The 18187-nt window shown below is 37.2% G+C and overlaps 3 protein-coding genes across 6 annotated transcripts in view; 1 reads left to right on the top strand and 2 right to left on the bottom strand.

Moving 5' to 3' along the window:
* Positions 1 to 2881, bottom strand: part of LOC104224633 (uncharacterized) — a 44955-nt gene extending 42074 nt beyond the window's left edge. The window contains exons 1-2 of one of the 2 annotated variants that reach the window (XM_070152990.1): positions 2586 to 2881; positions 1569 to 1662 (exon numbers count right to left, since the gene is read on the bottom strand). In XM_070152990.1, coding sequence (XP_070009091.1) covers positions 1569 to 1662; positions 2586 to 2750 — 259 coding nt within the window. In that variant the 5' untranslated portion in view covers positions 2751 to 2881. The remainder of the gene's footprint in view (positions 1 to 1568; positions 1663 to 2585) is intronic. The other variant, XM_070152989.1, reaches the window with a different exon arrangement.
* A 1023-nt stretch (positions 2882 to 3904) lies between these two features.
* Positions 3905 to 9405, top strand: LOC104224652 ((S)-ureidoglycine aminohydrolase). Of its 2 annotated transcripts, none has more exons than XM_009776340.2 (13): positions 3905 to 4061; positions 4157 to 4291; positions 4932 to 5019; positions 5102 to 5178; positions 5612 to 5651; positions 5833 to 5899; positions 7074 to 7159; positions 7313 to 7394; positions 7610 to 7666; positions 7999 to 8037; positions 8312 to 8382; positions 8945 to 8998; positions 9075 to 9405. In XM_009776340.2, the coding sequence occupies exons 1-13, from the start codon at positions 3989 to 3991 to the stop codon at positions 9142 to 9144; spliced, it is 939 nt and encodes a 312-aa protein (XP_009774642.2). In that variant the 5' UTR covers positions 3905 to 3988; the 3' UTR covers positions 9145 to 9405. The 2 variants fall into 2 exon arrangements, with proteins under 2 accessions (XP_009774642.2, XP_009774637.2); XM_009776335.2 differs by having other exon boundaries at positions 3907 to 4061; positions 4148 to 4291.
* Positions 9406 to 9555: 150 nt separating this feature from the next.
* LOC104224664 (deoxyhypusine hydroxylase-B-like) lies at positions 9556 to 15606 on the bottom strand. Of its 2 annotated transcripts, none has more exons than XM_009776349.2 (2): positions 15431 to 15606; positions 9556 to 11024 (listed from the first exon to the last, which is right to left on the bottom strand). In XM_009776349.2, the coding sequence occupies exon 2, from the start codon at positions 10840 to 10842 to the stop codon at positions 9838 to 9840; it is 1005 nt and encodes a 334-aa protein (XP_009774651.1). In that variant the 5' UTR covers positions 10843 to 11024; positions 15431 to 15606; the 3' UTR covers positions 9556 to 9837. The 2 variants fall into 2 exon arrangements, with proteins under 2 accessions (XP_009774651.1, XP_009774656.1); XM_009776354.2 differs by lacking the exon at positions 15431 to 15606 and adding an exon at positions 14290 to 14512.
* Positions 15607 to 18187: the final 2581 nt, after the last annotated feature.

The raw sequence follows: 18187 nt of genomic DNA, 5'->3' as shown, positions 1-18187 counted from the left end.
AGAAAGAATAGACATCTTATTGAAACTGCTCATACCCTACTCATACAATCTCATGCTCCATTGCATTTTTGGGGGGATGCAGTTCTTACATCTTGCTATCTTATTAATCGTATGCCATCTTCAGCTATCCAGAACCAAGTTCCATTCTCTGTTATGTTTCCCCACTTACCTTTGTTCTCTCTTCCACCCCGTGTCTTTGGAAGCACTTGTTTTGTCCATAACCTTACTCCAGGAACAGATAAGTTAGCTCCCCGTGCTCTTAAGTGCGTATTTCTTGGTTTCTCAAGAACGCAAAAGGGGTATCGATGCTATTCCCCTGACCTCCAACGGTACCTTATGTCTGCTGATGTTACCTTCTTTGAAACCCAATCATACTTCACAGGTCCAGGTAATCACTTACATATTTCTGAGGTACTACCAGTTTCTTCTTTTGGAGATTCAGTCACTATCTCCCATCCATCTTCCTCTACATCTCCAGCTCCACCACCTATAGCTTCCGTTCCACCATCTATAGCTCCAGTTCCACCACCTATAGGTCCAATTCCTCCACATAATCCAGTTCAACCTTCTGCAGCTCCGCCACTCTTGACTTATCATCACTGTCCACATCCAGCATCAGGCCCAGGTTGTGAGAAGGCACGGGAGAAAATATGATATGCAAAAGATATTCATTCATTTTAATCGGGAAAAGGAAAAATGAAATGAAATGTCAAAGTAGCTATTCATTATAATTTCCCACATTACCTCTTTCTTTCTTTTCTTTTATAAGTGCCTTCTTCCCCCCCCCCCTATCTTCAGTCTTACATTGAAAGAAATTTTTCTTTTGAGCTTTCAGTAAAAAATAGTCATGACTCAACTCTTGGTTCAAAGAAAGGGTCATGGACTCGTGGGAATAAGCAACCTCAATTTAAAGTAGATGGCCCCGTTGCTTGGAAACAAGGAACTATATCATCCATTCAGTATGCAACACAATGTAATAAATCTCTTAACGGGAAATTAGAAATAAATTAACCATTCTCAAGTCATTTTATCTTACACAGTCACATGGTAAAAGATAACTTCTGGCAGTTGATACACTATCTGAATCATTAACGACTATTGAAGATGAGTGGGACCATTGAGAAAGTTTAAGAATTTGGCTGGTTAGAAATGAGGATCTACTAAGTAGTGTTTGGTTTTTATTGGAAGATTTTATTTTCCTTGAAAAAGTTAAAAAAAATTTAATGGTAATAACTAGGACTTAAACTCACGAGCCACTAAAATATTTTGAACCATGACTACGTGTATCCTTTTCTATGCTCAAAGCAAAGGATGTTTTCTAATTTTGAGAACACAAAAGAATGCCTCAGTGACAATCAACTATACGCGGGGAAACCTAGAAAATTATCAGTCTGTCTCAGACCTAATTGAGACTCTTGATGCAAACCAAGCAGTGTTGACAACCTAATATAACACACTTGCAAAAACAAGAATCCAGGAATAAAAGATTTTTAGCTGCACATACTTCGGCCATTAAAACACAGTCCTGACTAAGTCTCATGCCCAATAAATCCATGAATGTATCTGACCTGACTTCTTCAGAAGGTGACAAATTGCACTAACAAACGAAACGACACAGTTGCGCTGCTCAAAATCCAAATGTTTGCTCCCATCTACTATACCCTACAAAAGCACCAAACACCAAAGAATATTTAACAATCAAAATATTTTTTACTCCAACTCCCACATCAATGAGAATATAGTACATAATAAAATAAGAAGAAAATGATATCAAAACTTCAAGTCTCAATGATCAAAGCCAATAATAAAGCAAATTTTTAACAATGATAAAGGATTTTCCGGGAAAAGTGAAGAAGATATATTTACATGTCTATAATGAAGCATATAGAAATGTGAATCTTACTGCGCCAGTGCTATCAGATTCACATATCCCTTCTTTTCCTTTTTCCGTATTTTTCTTTTTCCTTTATGATAGGCAAACAATTTACTAAACGAAAAACTTATAAAAAACAATTTCTTACAAGAAACAACCCAAGGAGGATGCACTGGGCGGATGCAAGTATCAGCTCGACCTCTGTATATATAGTTATTATTTTTCAGAAAATATAAACCCACACGAGTTCATACACATTGTCACAAAGGTGAATTGGATTCGGCAACCACTAATCTAAAATCCTGCATCTGCCTCTAGGGATGCAATTGTATACAGTTAAGTACAGAAGCTCCAAAAGATAAACCTTGTCAAAGAAATAACCCTCTCCCCACCCCACCCCCCCCAAAAAAAAAAAAATTTGATAACAGGAGGGTGTCTGAGTTAGCTTGAGTGCACCATGGCTAATTCCGCGGAGTACATGCTACCTTCCACCAGCACAGGCACCAGGTAACTTTGTCCATCCCACAAAATAGAGTGTGATACAATAGGTAATTTGCTATAGCCTTCGAAAGCAGTTGCAAAATGAGTAGCTCACGTGGATCGCCATTAAGTACCAAGTTATTTAGCTCGTTTAAGCAGTACTTATTACTTATGGCTTAAGTTAGCAGTGCATTTTAGCGTCTTTAGTACATTCTAGGTCTATGAATAATACCTTGCTGAAAGTGGGAAACTCGTTGAGGAGAGTAGAGAAAATTGATGAAGGAGCAGCGTTTGTCGAAGCCAATATACAGTCCAGCATCCCCGGAATTGCTGCCGGAGGTACTTGCCGGAAACTGCTCAGAAGTGATTCGACGATTGGGTCCATTGGCGTATCCATCGGCGAGTCCAATTCCGCAGAGGAAATAAGTAATAATGGAGTTTTAACGGCTAGTTTTTTATGCCGATAAACCCTAAACCCAGAAAGAGCGCCAGCGAGCTGGGATTTATGGAGATCGTTGGAGTTTGCAAATATGTCCTCCTGCTTTTTCGTATTTGTATTTGTATCTTAGAACTTAGGAAAAGGTCCAAATGTATCATTAACTTTGCGATTATGTCTTAGATATGTCTTTCCTTTACTTTTTGGCTCATAAGAACCCTATCCTTATTTTTCGTCCCAAATATGCACCCCTCGCTAATAGAAAAATTTTTCTAAGTAATGTAGTGGTATTTGAATATTTTCAATTGTTCATCAACATATTTGAACTTTTTCAATTTATTAAGACTCAATTTGAAAAGGAAAAAAAAGGTAAAATACTTCGACAACCCCTTAAACTTTTTAGTATATTTGGTTTAAACCTTTGAACTAAGGTATGTTATAATTGAACGTCTAAACATATAATAAAGTTTTTCTATTAGACACTTGTAGGTCAAACTTTAGAAAATCTTCTGCGTGTATTCTCAAGCCCCGTTACATGGATAAATTAACCACTTAAAATATATTACATCCTTTAATTATACACATCAAGAAAAAACTTTTACATAACAAACAAAAACATACGGGTCAATTAAAAAAGAACTCAATAAACTAAACGCAAACTCTCACTTCGTTAAACAATAATCCTGATTCGTTGAAAAAAGAAAACCAAGAGCCATTTTTTCATAATTTCCTCACGAGTATCTAATTTAATATCACCTTAATACTATGTTTGATTAGCAAACCAGGTATAACTTAAAAAGGGTGGGGTAATTAGCACCAGTATAACTTATACTTTCTTTTTAGAAATTATGCAATTGTCATTCTTAATACTAACATACCAAACAGTGAATAAACAACAACCACAGCATAATTAATCTCAGCATAACTTATCCCAACATAACTTATAAATCCTAATTCCAACCAAACCAACACTAAGAATTATTATTGTATTCCGCCCAAAAGAAAAAAGAAAGGAAATCACATGTAGCCTCTAAGATTCAGTATATTCCCAAAAAGTTGAGGCTTTTTATATGGCAATTGACACTTGGCAGCTTACTCATTTCCCATTAGCCACCAACCAATTGGAACTGAAGCAACAACAAGACAAAAAGCCAAAACAATCGATAAGAACCCCTCAGTATCTGGACTGTAATGTGTACATGGGCAATCTCAAAATGCAGTCTTTTTCACCATTTTCCTCTCTTTCTTTCTTCCTTCTCTTAACAACTCCGAGTAATTCCCTTTCATTCTTACTTCTTTAATTAAAAAATTCCATTAATCATTTGTGTATGTTGCTTATGTTTCTTTATATATTAAAGTTCTTTCAGGTTTTGTGAAAACTGCTTTAACCCAAGATGGGTTTTGCTCTGCGCCATCAGTTCTTGATGCTGATTCTGATTCCAGCACTCAGCCGCTTTACTGGAAAGTTACTAACCCCACACTCTCCCCTTCTCATCTCCAAGGTCAGTACATATTGTTTGGCTCCATATATACTCTATTGGAAATAAGAGAAAAACAAGAATCCATCAAGTTCAGTTTTTGATTGTTGTGAATTTATCAAGTTCATGTCTGATTACAGGTAGATTAAATTAGACTAATGTGAAAGGCTTTTATATTGTCAGTGTATAACTTAAAGTTATTGGCTAATGGTGTGCAATGAAAAAGTTGCTGAATGCTATTGTTACTTGTTTGATTATAGACATGCCGTGGTTAATATTTATTCATGCCCGGTGTTTACACCAAACCATACTTATTTACCATGGCCAAGTCACAAATTAAGTGCGAATGTGTATAGATTAACTATGATTTAGTGATAAGAGTATATGTATTTATTTCTCAAAAGAAAGATAAGAGTGTATGTGAATACATGTATCCTATATTCATTGGCTGGGTGTAAACATTAGGTGCGGGGTAAGATTTTACCGTGTTCTATTCTCTTAGCAACCCCGCAAACAATTAGATGTCTTTTTCTTAGGATATCTTTTAGCATTGTTTTACAATGACGCTTTTGCAAATTTTGCTGAGACAATGATGATGCAGATGAAACTAAATTTTGGGCTATTTATTTGGTTATTAATTTATTTATTCTTTGTTTGCTTGCAGACTTGCCCGGATTTACTCGTAGTGCATATAAGAAGGACCATGCTTTCATTACTCCTGAAAGCCATGTATTCAGCCCTTTGCCTGATTGGTATGCTTAACCAACCATTTGCATTGTCTGGTTGATAGATTCATAAATCTTGGTTGATCGCTCATCTAAAACAATTTGGCAGGTCGAATACTTTAGGCGCCTATCTAATTACACCAGCAATCGGCTCGCATTTCGTCATGTACTTGGCAAAAATGCAAGGTGTCTTCTTGAGTGTTTCAATGTTGCTGCCATATTTTTGCAGAATAATTAAGGATCTTTTCATGTTAATCTGCCATTTAAGCTTTCATGTTTATATATTATCCGGTGGTCTGGTTTCAGATTAAGTTCAAAATGTCAGGGAGGGTGGTGGGTGCATCCCTATTTGTATTCTCCTAATTTAAGAGAAACAAAAGGGAAAAAAAAGTATGTAGAGAAAATGCTATGAAGACCAAAACAAAGGCTTCTAAAGTCTATTATATCCTATTTAAACTAACAAGAGTGAAGACTCTATGGGCACATCATGATACAGACAGTAGTCTCTATCCTCAGCTCCAAAACCAAATGATGTTCGCCAGAAAAAGTTGCATGATGCATTCTGTAAGCGCTCTATGAATGTTTGGTTGTAACTATTTGCAATTTTTCCTTCTTGCAGAAAATTCAAAATCAGGGCTCCCTCCTAGTGGTGTTGAAAGGTGGGCAGACTTTTAGATTGTTTCTTTTTCCAAAACTTCCTTCACGCTGAGTATACTTTAAACTTGGCACATGCTTTTTTCAATTAGAGCCTCTTGTGCAAAATTTTTCTAATTACTATTTCACAGCGAAACAAAAAGTTCTAGTACTTCCTTTGTATAGTTTTTCTAACTTGCAAATCAGGTTCATTTTTGTGGTCCAGGGAAGTGTGGTTCTCACCAACATGTCCGGGAATGTCCACAAACTAACAGTACGCCAACTGTACTTTTATGGCCTGCCATTTCTCTTATTACTGTAATGAAGTTTGAGAAGCTGCTGCTACACAGCTGGTATAATGCCAGGCAACCATCAATTTTGTGTATAAGGAAAAGATTCTACTTCATTTTTCCTATTCATGGCAGCAGATATCAATTTGCTTCCCCAATGATGCTTTAACTTATAGTTGTTAAGACTCCATTCAAATGTGAGTGCTAAGCTTTAGGTTAAGGCTATATAGTGGAATTTGTTTCAGTTATACAGTGTGTTGTGTATTATAAAGTTATCCAAAATGGCTTATAGTGGTCTTACACTACTCCACCCATTGCTTAGTATTTTGGGACAGAGCATGGACTCTTTAGTGCAAAGTAGGTAAATCCTGTTTCATGTTTTAGCACCGCCTATCAACAAAACATTTTGACGTACTTGATCCAAGAAAAAAGGACTCAGAAATCGATATGAGGGCTGTTGTAGACTAAAATAAATAAAGAAAAGTTTCATTATCTTTTCAGCAATTTCCAACCTCCATGAGATTTTGAGGCCCTTTCTATAGCTATCTGATACTTCTTCAAATATGTCAACCGAATTTGAGAATTTTGGTCTATTCTTTTTATCAGTTTCTGATCTCATCTCTCAGATTTTAAGGGGCCCTTTTATCCAGTATCTCTTCAATGATGTCATCTATATTAGAATTTTGGTTATTGGATGAGAAATGGTGATTTGACAATAAGGAGCCTATCTTATAATTATGAGTTCCTAATATACAAGACGCTGAAGCTGTCGTCTCCTTGTTTCTCTTACTCCTAGATTTCACATGGTATTGGAGTCAATCATTAACAATCCCATTTTTAAAATCGTAAGTCCCCATTAGATCACAAGTCCAAGTATCAACTCTAGAATCAGATTATACGTGTGGGAGGACGTTGAGTTCTATGGTGTCCCAATTCAGGCATTTAAGGACATTCCCAAGAGTTATATATAGGTCTTGCCGTCTTGGTATACTCCAATCGTTACTTAAGATTTTAGTTTGGTAATCAGATTTCAAAACTTTATTATTCTATCTTACCTTGACATCTTTCAATCAATAAGTAGATCCACCTGCCTCTTCCCCCCTAAGACAACTTGAATGAAACCTGTAGACTTATTATGCCTTCTAACTTCAAATGCAGGTTGATTCGTATGCTTATCTGCCTCCCAATTTTGTTCATGCAGTGGAAACTGATGCAGCTGCTACTCTTGTTGTATTTGAAAGGAGGTCAGTCTTTTATTTCATGCTACCTCATGTTGCTGTCATTCCGTACACTCGGATTGACTTGTGGCATCATAACAACATGCGTTCAACATCTAACTTTGATTGCCAGGTTTCTTGTATATTTTAATTCTAAATGCTCAAAGTCTTCTGTTTTAGGTATTCTCGCTTGGAAAATCATGTTACTGAGCAAATTGTTGGTTCAACAGAAAAGCAGCCCCTTCTTGAAACTCCTGGCGAGGTATTCTTTTCCCATCTCTACAATTTTTAAATACAATTTGATTCCCTTATTTGAACTATATTATTCTATTTCTTTCTCCTCTCTATTTGAAATCATAAAATTCAGGTCCCTTGGAGAGAGAAAGGAGGTTTCTTTTTCCTTATTGTTAGAGTTTTGGTTTTAATAGTAGAATACAATAACATCCTTTTTATTTCCATTTCCTTTTATGTTGCCAGATTTTTGAGCTAAGGAAGCTTCTACCAACATCTTTAGCTTATGATTTCAATATACACGTGAGTTCTACCGCTTATTCGTGGCTATTGTTTCACATTACTTGTACCTAATTTATTATACTCCGGATAACTTTTAACTCTGACATATGAGCTTGCTTAGAGTTGGTAGAGTTGAGTAATATAAAACTTCTGCAAATGAATGAAATTTTGCTTAGATGTAAACAAGGTTCCTCGAAGCTGGCTGAAAGTGTATCCATAGTAATTTTTACCCACAGGCAAACTTATACACATAGAGCTAAAGTAGACAATAGTCTCGCTTGGATCTTCTTCAGTAGTGTTGTCCTAAATTCTTTGTTTCCTTTATTTCTGCCACATGTTTCTGCCTGCGGAAGATCATGGATTTCCAACCAGGAGAATTTCTCAATGTCAAGGTATACTTTTTCACTAGTATTGCTTGCGTCCCTTTCCCTGGTTCTCCTAGTTCTGTCACATTGTATCAGCAAGGCACTTGTATAAAAGAAGAAGACATAAAAGTTATTTTACGTTGCCTATACAATATTTGACGGTATTCTTTAGCATTAATAATTACACTAGATGATTAACTGGCATCTTGCTTGATCTTCCATAATATCGTTGAGAACCAATTGTTTCTCACCTGCAATTACTTCAAGTTGTATATAAAACGTATTTCTGGCTGGATTGCAGGAAGTTCATTATAACCAGCATGGTTTGCTGCTTTTGGAGGGGCAAGGTATTTATCGACTGGGTGATAGCTGGTAAGGATCAAACTCTATATATTGATCTGGATTTGATAAGATCTCCTGGAATCATTTACATGTATGCCTTTGTAAATATATGCATGCACTATGGCTCCATTTGGTAGAAGATAAAATGTTTTGACAAAAAGTATTTCTTATTCTCTGAAAAGTGAAATTCTTTTACGAAGAAGCTCATGAGCGTAAAGCTAGGAAATGATTTGAAAAGTGTTGTGTCCATTGAACATTGTAGATGCCTAATGACAATAACATCATTATAATTTTCAGTACCTTTGACTGCTATCTTTAACCAATCAGCATTTCGTAGTCTGAATATAAAACCTAAGATCTGCAAATGGTGGAAAATTTATTTGCCATGAGATATTAGCCTCAAGAATTAGCAACTTTGTCTTAGGTAATGTATCCATGCAAGCATTCGTGCATATCTCTGAACTTCTTTTCAGATGGATAGTAAAAGACTAGAACTTTAACATACTCCGGAATAGATTTCTTGCTTTCAATCTATTGACACTTCAGCAACCTAAAATCATGGTCTAACATTCTCCCATTTTCTTTTGGATAGGTACCCGATTCAAGCCGGTGATGCTATTTGGATGGCACCATTTGTGCCTCAGTGGTAAGTGTGACGCACGATCTTTCTACTGCAAATATGTGAAACCATGTCTTAGTGATATGTTTGCTCTTCCTTTCAGGTATGCTGCACTGGGCAAGACACGTTCGCGCTACTTGTTGTACAAAGACGTAAACAGGAATCCACTGTAGTGACATTCGGCAGATCACTCTGTTCTGAGTATTGGTTTGAACAGCTCAACAGCATGCTTTGCACAACGTCACTTTTTCTCCTTGACCACCCTATCTTTTGGGCTGACATAAACCTTATGTGCATTTATTGAATTCTTAGTTAAAACAATCACCGATCATTGTTGCCTTTGTCAGAATGAGGAAAGAAAGAACTTAAATATTTCCAAATATCTTGCCATGTTATGAGAAGGGAAATATGAGAATGAGACTTCCGTTTATTTCTTTTTTCGAATTCCAATAATAGATAGTAGTAAGGCCAATAGGCTTCCAAAACAGGAGCTTTAAACCCCCATAAACTACAACATTCAAACCACGGGTAGAAAAGAAAAGAGGAAGAAGACGAGCCTAACTTTAAGCAGAAAAACCAACAAATCAGTAGCTTAATGAATCTCACTCCATATTACTTAATTCATTGTTAATGTATAAAGAGTCCATAAAGTTGTTCATGTTTAGTGATACAATGTTTATTTTAGGAGTCACAAATGACCTTTAGTAGTAAAAAAAAATGACCTTATGATTAAACTCAATTATACAATCCAACCAAACATTATAATGAAACCAGTTACAATTGGATAAATGTTAATTGCACAGGGAACTGAATTATCTTCTGAGATCAGCAGATGTGACAAGCATTTAAGTATAGCCAGACACTTCCTACGAGACCTGCTCGACATGAGGCATCTGCATGAAGAGAAACTCAAAGGATTTGCCTGATTTCTCGAACTCAAGCATGCTAAGAGCAACTTCACAACTTTGTGAAACAATAGGCTCAGGATCCTTAGCAAAATCCTCAAGAAGTGCAAGACATTCAGCATCTGCTATAGACCCAAGAGCTTCGGCTGCTTCATGTCTAACCATCGGATGCTCATTGACATCTTTAAGTGTCCTGGACAGGGCATCTGAAGCCTTTTTGTTCTGCAATTGACCCAATACATAAGCAACCTCATGCTTTAATAGAGCACTCGTTGAACCTAAAGATCCAATAATTGCAGAGATAGCTTCCTCTCCTCCAATGTTTCGTAGTGCAAAGAGAGCAGCATAGCGTTCATACATGCCCTTTTCTTCACTCAAAAGAACTTCCCTTAGGTCCTCAACAGAGGAATAAGCAGCAGGAGCAGCTGGGTCTACTGACAGAAAGGGTGACGACACCACTGTTGAGGAACCGTCATCAGCTCCTAAATTCTTCAGCTCTTTGATTCGACTGAGAGCCAGTTCACATGTCTCTCGGACCTCTTGAGCTGGATCTGAAGCCAAACTTCTTTCTAGAAGTGAAATATTACTTTCCAAACCAATTGCACCAAGTGCCTCTGCAGCCTCATGCCTAACAATTGGATGCAAGGAGAAATCAAATAGAACTCTTTCTAAAGCAGGAATAGCATCAGCATCTTGCATTTGACCCAGTGCGAATGCAGCCTCATGTGCCAAGAGATTTGAGGGGTCCCTTGTTGCATTAATAAGGGCATTTCGTGGACCTGAGCCCCGAAGGTTCCTCAGAGAGAAAAGAGCTCTAAAACGCTCTGAAATTGGTTGCTCTTGGTCCAGCAATCTGTCACATAGAAACTTCTCCATCTCCTGAGAGACTTTAAATGAATTTTTTGGAAGATCATCTTGGTCCTCCACTCCAACTACAGTTTCAGTCTCATCAACTCTGACCTCCATGTATATGCCTAAGCCGGAGATTGAAACTTCACAGGAATAATGTTGTCACCCAACCAAAATTTTGGCAATTCGCCTTCAAGAGACTTATGCACAGGCGCAGGTAGCAAATATTACTAACCAAGTTTGGATCTTTAATCTATTTCTTCATCACTTCAATACCAAAACTAACAGAATTATAAACCCTGCAATTGAAAAATGCATGTTCAGTACCAAAATGTAATGAAACTATGATTTTGTATCTGTTGCATAACTAAGCATGTGAATCTTTCTTGTTGGAATCATTCTTGAAATAAAGAATGGACAAATATGAACATATAGAAGAGTAAACACCTTATAGAAGTAAAAGCAAACGTATAATCAAATTTTATTATTTAGATTAAGAACAATAATTATTTAGCTAGGATTGAGGCGCACTTGTTCCCGTTGTTGTATGGCCAGTTAAGTATTAGGATAAGCAATGCATCCCACACAGACTGTTTCAATGCAACAATCAGTTGAACATTACCGCTCAACCTATTCAATCAGTTTTTATCAAGTTACCCACTTTCAAGACACCTAGACTGTTAACAAACTGAAGTATAAGATCATGCATACTGTGATTTTATTCATGAAGACAAGGAGGAGTAACTTCAAGTAGCCCATATAACTGGTTAGAGTTATTGAAGTCATTGCAATCTTATTCCCCTAAGTTAAAGATCTATCAAGTATGTTGGAGGCCACCAGATACATGATGGGTAAAATGCAACACTGATGGGGCATCAAGAGGAAACCCAGGTAGAAGTTCTTGAAGTTTTTATATCAGAAATAATAATGGAGATCAAGTACATGCTCAATCTCAGGAGATGAGGGATGGCAATTACACTAATACACAGGCTGAAGCGGAGGCTATTATACAGGCACTAAAGTACATGGAAAGGATGCATATCCACCAAATGATATTTAGAAACTGATTCTATGGTGCTGAAAAATATAATGGAAAAGAGGTGGCAGAGTCCTTGGCAAATCATCAATATAATGGAGGAAATTTGGAGGATCATGGGTGAAAGAAATGTGATAGTTAACCATATATTCAGGCAACGGAATAAACTTGCAGATTTTCTGGAAAATTTCGCTCTGGACAGAGGAGATTACACTGCTAATAATTTCCTAGAAATGGAATCATGGGGAAGGAAGCTTATAAACAGTGATAAGAGTAATATACCCTACCTAAGGGTGAGGAACTGTAGAAGATGATGGAGTGGTTGGGAGATAAAAGGAAGAAAGGGGCAGAGACAGGAAGGAGGAGCAAGCATCTGAGCGATCAAAATTCTCAAAATCTTAGGAAGAAGAGAATGGAGATCAAGTGTTTCACTAACATAGCTGTTTTAGGTGCAGGTTCTAAAGTCATGGGTTATTCATCTGAGAAATCTCAGGCGTTCGAACAAAGTATTAAACTATACATGTTGATAACAATGGAGAAACGGGCAGATCCGAAACATACACAAAGATATGCAATCAAAATTATCACAAAGCACAGGCATGCAATGACTAATACAACAAAGAATTCCCAATTCACAAGCAGGAACAGATTGGAGAAGCAGATAGCTAGGGAATCAAGAAGCAATTGGATACATTAGAAAAACACAAACACACAACAAAGAGATACGGAATAACTCAGAAATCCCACAATCAGCACAAGATCGGAACCAATGGAGGCTCATCAACAAAAAATACTCAATTTAGAGCAGACCAAGAGAAAAATCAACCCAGATCGACACAAATCCCGAAGCACAAAAGGAAGAAACCAATAGGGATAAGCAACAAACCTGAGATCCATGGAGCGTCAAGATAGAATCTATTGAAATCGGCCGCAAAGGGTCGTTCAGATCGAGTTCAATGGCTGCTACTTTGCTTAGCTTAATGTTTAGTGTAGTGTGCCGGTCTTTCTTTTTCCTTTTCTTTTTAAGGCAATTTGGTTTTTGTTGGTACCATTTCTTTTATTAATAAAATTAGGGGTGTAAATGGGCCAGGGCAGGTTAGGGCGGGGCGGGGCAAGCCTTGACCTGCTAATATTTTGACCCGCCCTGCCCTGCCCTATTTAGCCCTTTTTCAAATTTTTCCCTGCCCCACCCTGCCCCGTTTAGACGCTCTTTTATTTTTTTTCTTTATTTTCTAATTTGTAATGTTATGTTTAGCCTTTTTTATACTGTTTCTTAAATGTAATATAGGAACAAAATTTTGTATGTTTGGTTGAGTTTTTTCTCATAGTTGGACTCTTTATTTTACTTGGCTTTCCTAGTAACAAAATTGATATAATAGCATTAACCCGTGCTTGTAAATAGCTACTTGGATCAATTTCTGAAAATGTATCGTTTATTTTAAGTTGAAATTTCTTCAGAGGACGGAAAATTGTTTAAGGTCAGATTACAGTGTTCAAAAAGGAAATTAACTCGACTTTCATTTGACACGAATCACCCTAGAAAGTAAAATCCCTAAGATAGAACAAAAGCGGACCAAATAGAGAAACAAAAACATAAGCAGAATGTTAATCTGGAAAGTGGAAAGCAATTACAGGATATTTAACACGAATCACCTCCTTGTTTCACATAAATGCTTCAAGAATCCACAATCCCACAAAATAAAAAAATAAAGAAAGCACAGATCCAAAACTTATTTACTAAATACTTAATATAGTAAAACAAAGACAAGAAAACATTCTTTTAAGCACATAAGTGACTTCTGCACAGAGAGAATCCTTTTTCTGCTGCAGACATTCGTTCAATCAATCAGAGTAATTCATTTGCAGGAGCTGGTTATTCGTTTATGGCATAGTATACATCTCAATGCCAACACAATAAAATATCGTCTTCAACACCAGAAGCAATTTTCTTTTCTATATATATAGAAAGGTTCTAGACAATCAAAAGAAATAGCTAGAATAACAAATCAGTAATGATCAACTAATGATTTGCAAAGCAAAAATAACCCATAATCTAGATCATAATTCAGACATTCCTCATAAAGCAAATCTTTTTTCTAATATACACTCAATAGGGTGATTTTATTGATATGAAGACCCAGCATAAAGAGATGCTAGGGATAGCTATGTAACGAGTTAAGAAAGTCAAGTATGGCTTCTGTATCATTAACATCAGCCCTGTTGCACCAAAAGGTTAGCCAAAAAAATGCAACTGTGTTTCAAGGTCATTACATTCTGCCTTTTGCTCTTAAAAAATTCAGTTGTTTCTTTCTCTCCAACTGATATAAGTATTGTCTTCTCCAGTTTTAAAACCTCGGCTTCAACCATTTCCATAGGGTCATCTTGTTTATTTGTTTCCTATAAAGGGAATACAATGTTACAGTTCTTTCTAAGAAGATTTTCTACCTCCTAAGATTTCTTACTAAGAGGAAAAGAAGAACATCAACTGTGATGGAGAAGCTGAGAGAAAGAGAAATTGAGAGCATTACCTGGATTTGCTGGAGAAAACTTTGCCCCGAGCCAGGAGGAAGAAGAATCGAAGAAGGTTTGAGGTATGAGGAAGAAGAATCGCAGGAGAGTTGAGGAAGAAGAATTGCTGGAGAGTTGAGGAAGTTTGGGAATTGGAGGGTTTGATTTGGGGAAAAATAAGAAAAGTACGCGGGTCTAACCCAACTATTAACCCGTAATGTGCCCAACCCTACGTGCCCTATTAAAAGTTTTCAAATATAACACTTTGCCCTGCCTCGCACCGTCCTGCCCCTTTAAAATCGTCCCCTGCCCCGCCCCATCTAAGGTTAGCCCTGCCCCGCACCATCCTGCCCCAATTGCTATCCCTAAATAAAATAGCCACTAGGTGGCACAAAACCTAGTGGCCTTTAATTTAAAAAAAAAAACCTAGACTGACACTAATAAAACAGATAACAGTATTGCACAAATATGAAATCAGTCTGACTACTTTGGGGTTACCCATATTATATATATCCAGCCCCAAAGTCAACCCTTCTTTACCTCTCTTAATACCTTTCTCTTTTTTATTCTTTTTATTGATAAGTCCGTATAGGTTCTCTCTCAATTTTTTATCCTCCAAAACAGAGTATCACAGAACAACTTAACCATTTTAAAAGAAAAACAAATCTCTGTAAACCTAGAAAATTGAGATTTTTTTGCCATCTATTCCTTAAATTTTGTATTGGTTCCACAGGTTCTTAAATCATGTGAAACAACAAATATATGGCCCCTGTGTGTCAAGCTAATTCCTATTTAAAACAGTCGAGTTAATTTATCAATCATCTCTCTCATATCTCAGTTTAGAGCCAGTTGCATTTTCCAAGGGGCCATTTTTTTATGTTTCTCCTACTTCCTAGATACCTTATAATTGCAGTTGCTGCAATACTCGCTCTGCATATGAAAATTTTTCACTTTTTTCAGCAGTGGAATACCCACAACTACTACAAACTTCCAAGTAAAAAAAATCATTTTACCTCAATTCAGTTTGTACTTGAAAGACAAAATGGAAGCACAAAGTTTCGTTTAGAAAATAACACATCAAGTAAACAATCATGAAATCAGACATAAAACCGCCAAAAGAATCACAAGCAATAATCAGGGATTAGTAGGAGAATCACAGACCGTTGATATCTCAGCTCTTTCGTCGCAGCCTATGTCGTAAATCAGGTTCTCTTTTTGTCGATTAGGGCTAGGGTTTGATTTTGGGGAAGAACGTGTTTTTTTCGTTTTGTAATGGAAGCACGCGATAAACACGTGATTATTTTAACTCCGTCTCAGTTGGAGTTGGACTAGAAGTCGGAGGACTATTAGTGCTCCAAATTAAGGAACGAGGATTGATTTTAATCTAGAGTCCAATCATTAGGGATTATTTTGAAAGCCTTTCTCTTTGCTTTGTCGTATTTACTACAGTAGTTTATAACTTTATACGTTAGTGCAGCCCAGGCCCGAACATAAAATGGAGAAATTAGCGGGGCATTTGAATCTATATCTGTTTTTTGGATCACGTTTTTATTTATATCCGCTTTGCAAAAAAATTACAAGCGTACCCATTTTTCGCGTAATTTCAGGCATACGGGCCTGAAGTAGCAAAGGCATTCACGCAAACTTCAGCATTCTAGTAGACGGGTCTGAAGTAGGCTGAAGTTTTTGTTTGTAATGGCTGAACTTAAGCAGTCTAGTAGCTGAAGTTTTGTTTGTAATTGTTGAACTTAAGCATTCTAGCAGCTGAAATTTTGTTCTCAATTTCCTGAACTTCAGCATGTTTTAGCTGAAGTTTTGTTCTAAATTTGCTGAACTTCAGCATGTTTTAGCTGAAGCTTTGTTATGTTTGTGATGAACTACAGAGCGGAAGTTTGTTTTGTATTTGTTGAACTTCAGAATTCTAGGAGCTAAAGTTTTTGTTTATATTTGCTGAACTTCAGCATTCTTAGAGTTGAAGTTCTAAAACAACAATGACAAGTTGTCATTAAGATCCAGTTGCTATAATGGAATTATCAGGAAATTTGAAAAGCAATACTCCTATAAAACAAAACCATTAGTAAAAGTAACATCTTTCAATTGTTGAACGTTGGGGGTGTCATGACCCAAACCGATGGGCCGCGACGGGTGCCCGAGTCCTACCTGTCGAACACCCTTAAGCATGCGTTTAAGATATAAACATGAATAACATATGCGAAGGAAACCTGTCCAAAAAATATATGTACATATACATGCGAAAATACAGTGGGCGAGCCGGCAAGGCTGCTATAGACAACTATATACCCAAAACTAGAAGCCATCAAGGCCACATATTATTCAACTATACATAATTGTCTACGGACCTCTAATAGAAAATACAACTGTACAGGGACAGGACTGGGCCACGTCATACCCATATGTGTATACTAGCATATCGTACCAAAATCAAAAGCAGCTCCAGATCGAGTGGAGCACGCCAACTCTCGCTGATCAAGGATCCTAAGAAGGGGGATCGTCGACTTGCCTACCTGCACCTGCGGGCATGAAACGCATGCCCCGAAAAATAGGGTGTCAGTACGAATAATGTACTGAGTATGTAAGGCATGAAAATCAGTACATAAAAGACATAGATGAAACATAGAATAAAGAAATCCATCTGTAAGTCTAAATAACTTGGTAAATTCTGAAACATTTATAATGTCATGCACGTGCGTATAAATGTCGTATCATGCATAGGTATAGGTGTACATAAAATCATCAAGCCTCTGAGGGCATCCCATCATATCGTCTCGGCCACTGTGGGCAACATCATCTACATATACTAACTGATCTGGTGGTGGTGCGTACATAACGCCGTAACCTTTTCCCATATCACATATACATACATACACACACACACACACACACACACACACACACACACACACACACACACATATATATATATATATATATATATATATATATATATATACGCGTATATAATACCATCTGGTCATGGGTCAGTGTAAATGAATGCAATGCATGAAATGCATAAGAAATACGTTAATAAGATTTTCTCGGAATACCATAAAAATCAATATACCTTTCGGGTAAACTTTATCAAATATGTGTTTTTCTGAGACCCATGAATAGAAGATATTTCATAGATTGTTACGTTGGATATCATCAGGTATTGATGGATGAAGAAGACGCCGAGAAGACTGCCTTCACTATACCATGGGGCACTTACTATTACCGGGTTATGCCATTCGGTCTGAAGAATGCTGGGGCAACTTACATGAGAGCCATGACTGCCATTTTTCATGACATGATGCATCAAGAAATAGAGGTGTATGTGGACGATGTGATAATAAAGTCCAGGACTCGGGGCAATCATATCCAAGACTTGAGGAAATTCTTCGAGAGACTGAGAAAGTACGACTTGAAGCTGAACCCGGCCAAATGCGCCTTCGGAGTCCTATCAGGCTATCTTTTGGGTTTCATAGTAAGCAGGAGAGGTATAGAGTTAGATCCAACAAAGATAAAATCTATCAGAGATCTACCTCTCCCAAGAACGAAGAAAGACGTGATGAGTCTGTTGGGCAGGTTAAACTATATCAGTCGATTCATTGCCCAGCTGACTAGCACGTGTGAGCCCATATTTAAGCTATTAAGGAAGGATGTAATGATCAAATGGATGGCTGAATGTCAAGAAGCCTTTGACAAGATCAAAGAATATCTTTTAAATCCCCCAGTTTTGGTCCTGCCAGAGCCAGAGAGACCCATGTTCTTGTATCTGACAGTCTTGGAAAATTCTTTCGGTTGCGTCCTCGGGCAACATGACATAACCGGAAAGAAGGAGCAGGCGATCTACTACTTGAGCAAGAAATTCACCGGCTACGAGGCCAAGTATACTCTGCTGGAAAGAACGTGTTGTGC

Source organism: Nicotiana sylvestris, chromosome 8, assembly GCF_000393655.2.
Source record: "Nicotiana sylvestris chromosome 8, ASM39365v2, whole genome shotgun sequence".
NCBI classification, from domain to species: Eukaryota; Viridiplantae; Streptophyta; class Magnoliopsida; order Solanales; family Solanaceae; genus Nicotiana; species Nicotiana sylvestris.
This window is presented reverse-complemented; position numbering and strand designations above follow the sequence as displayed.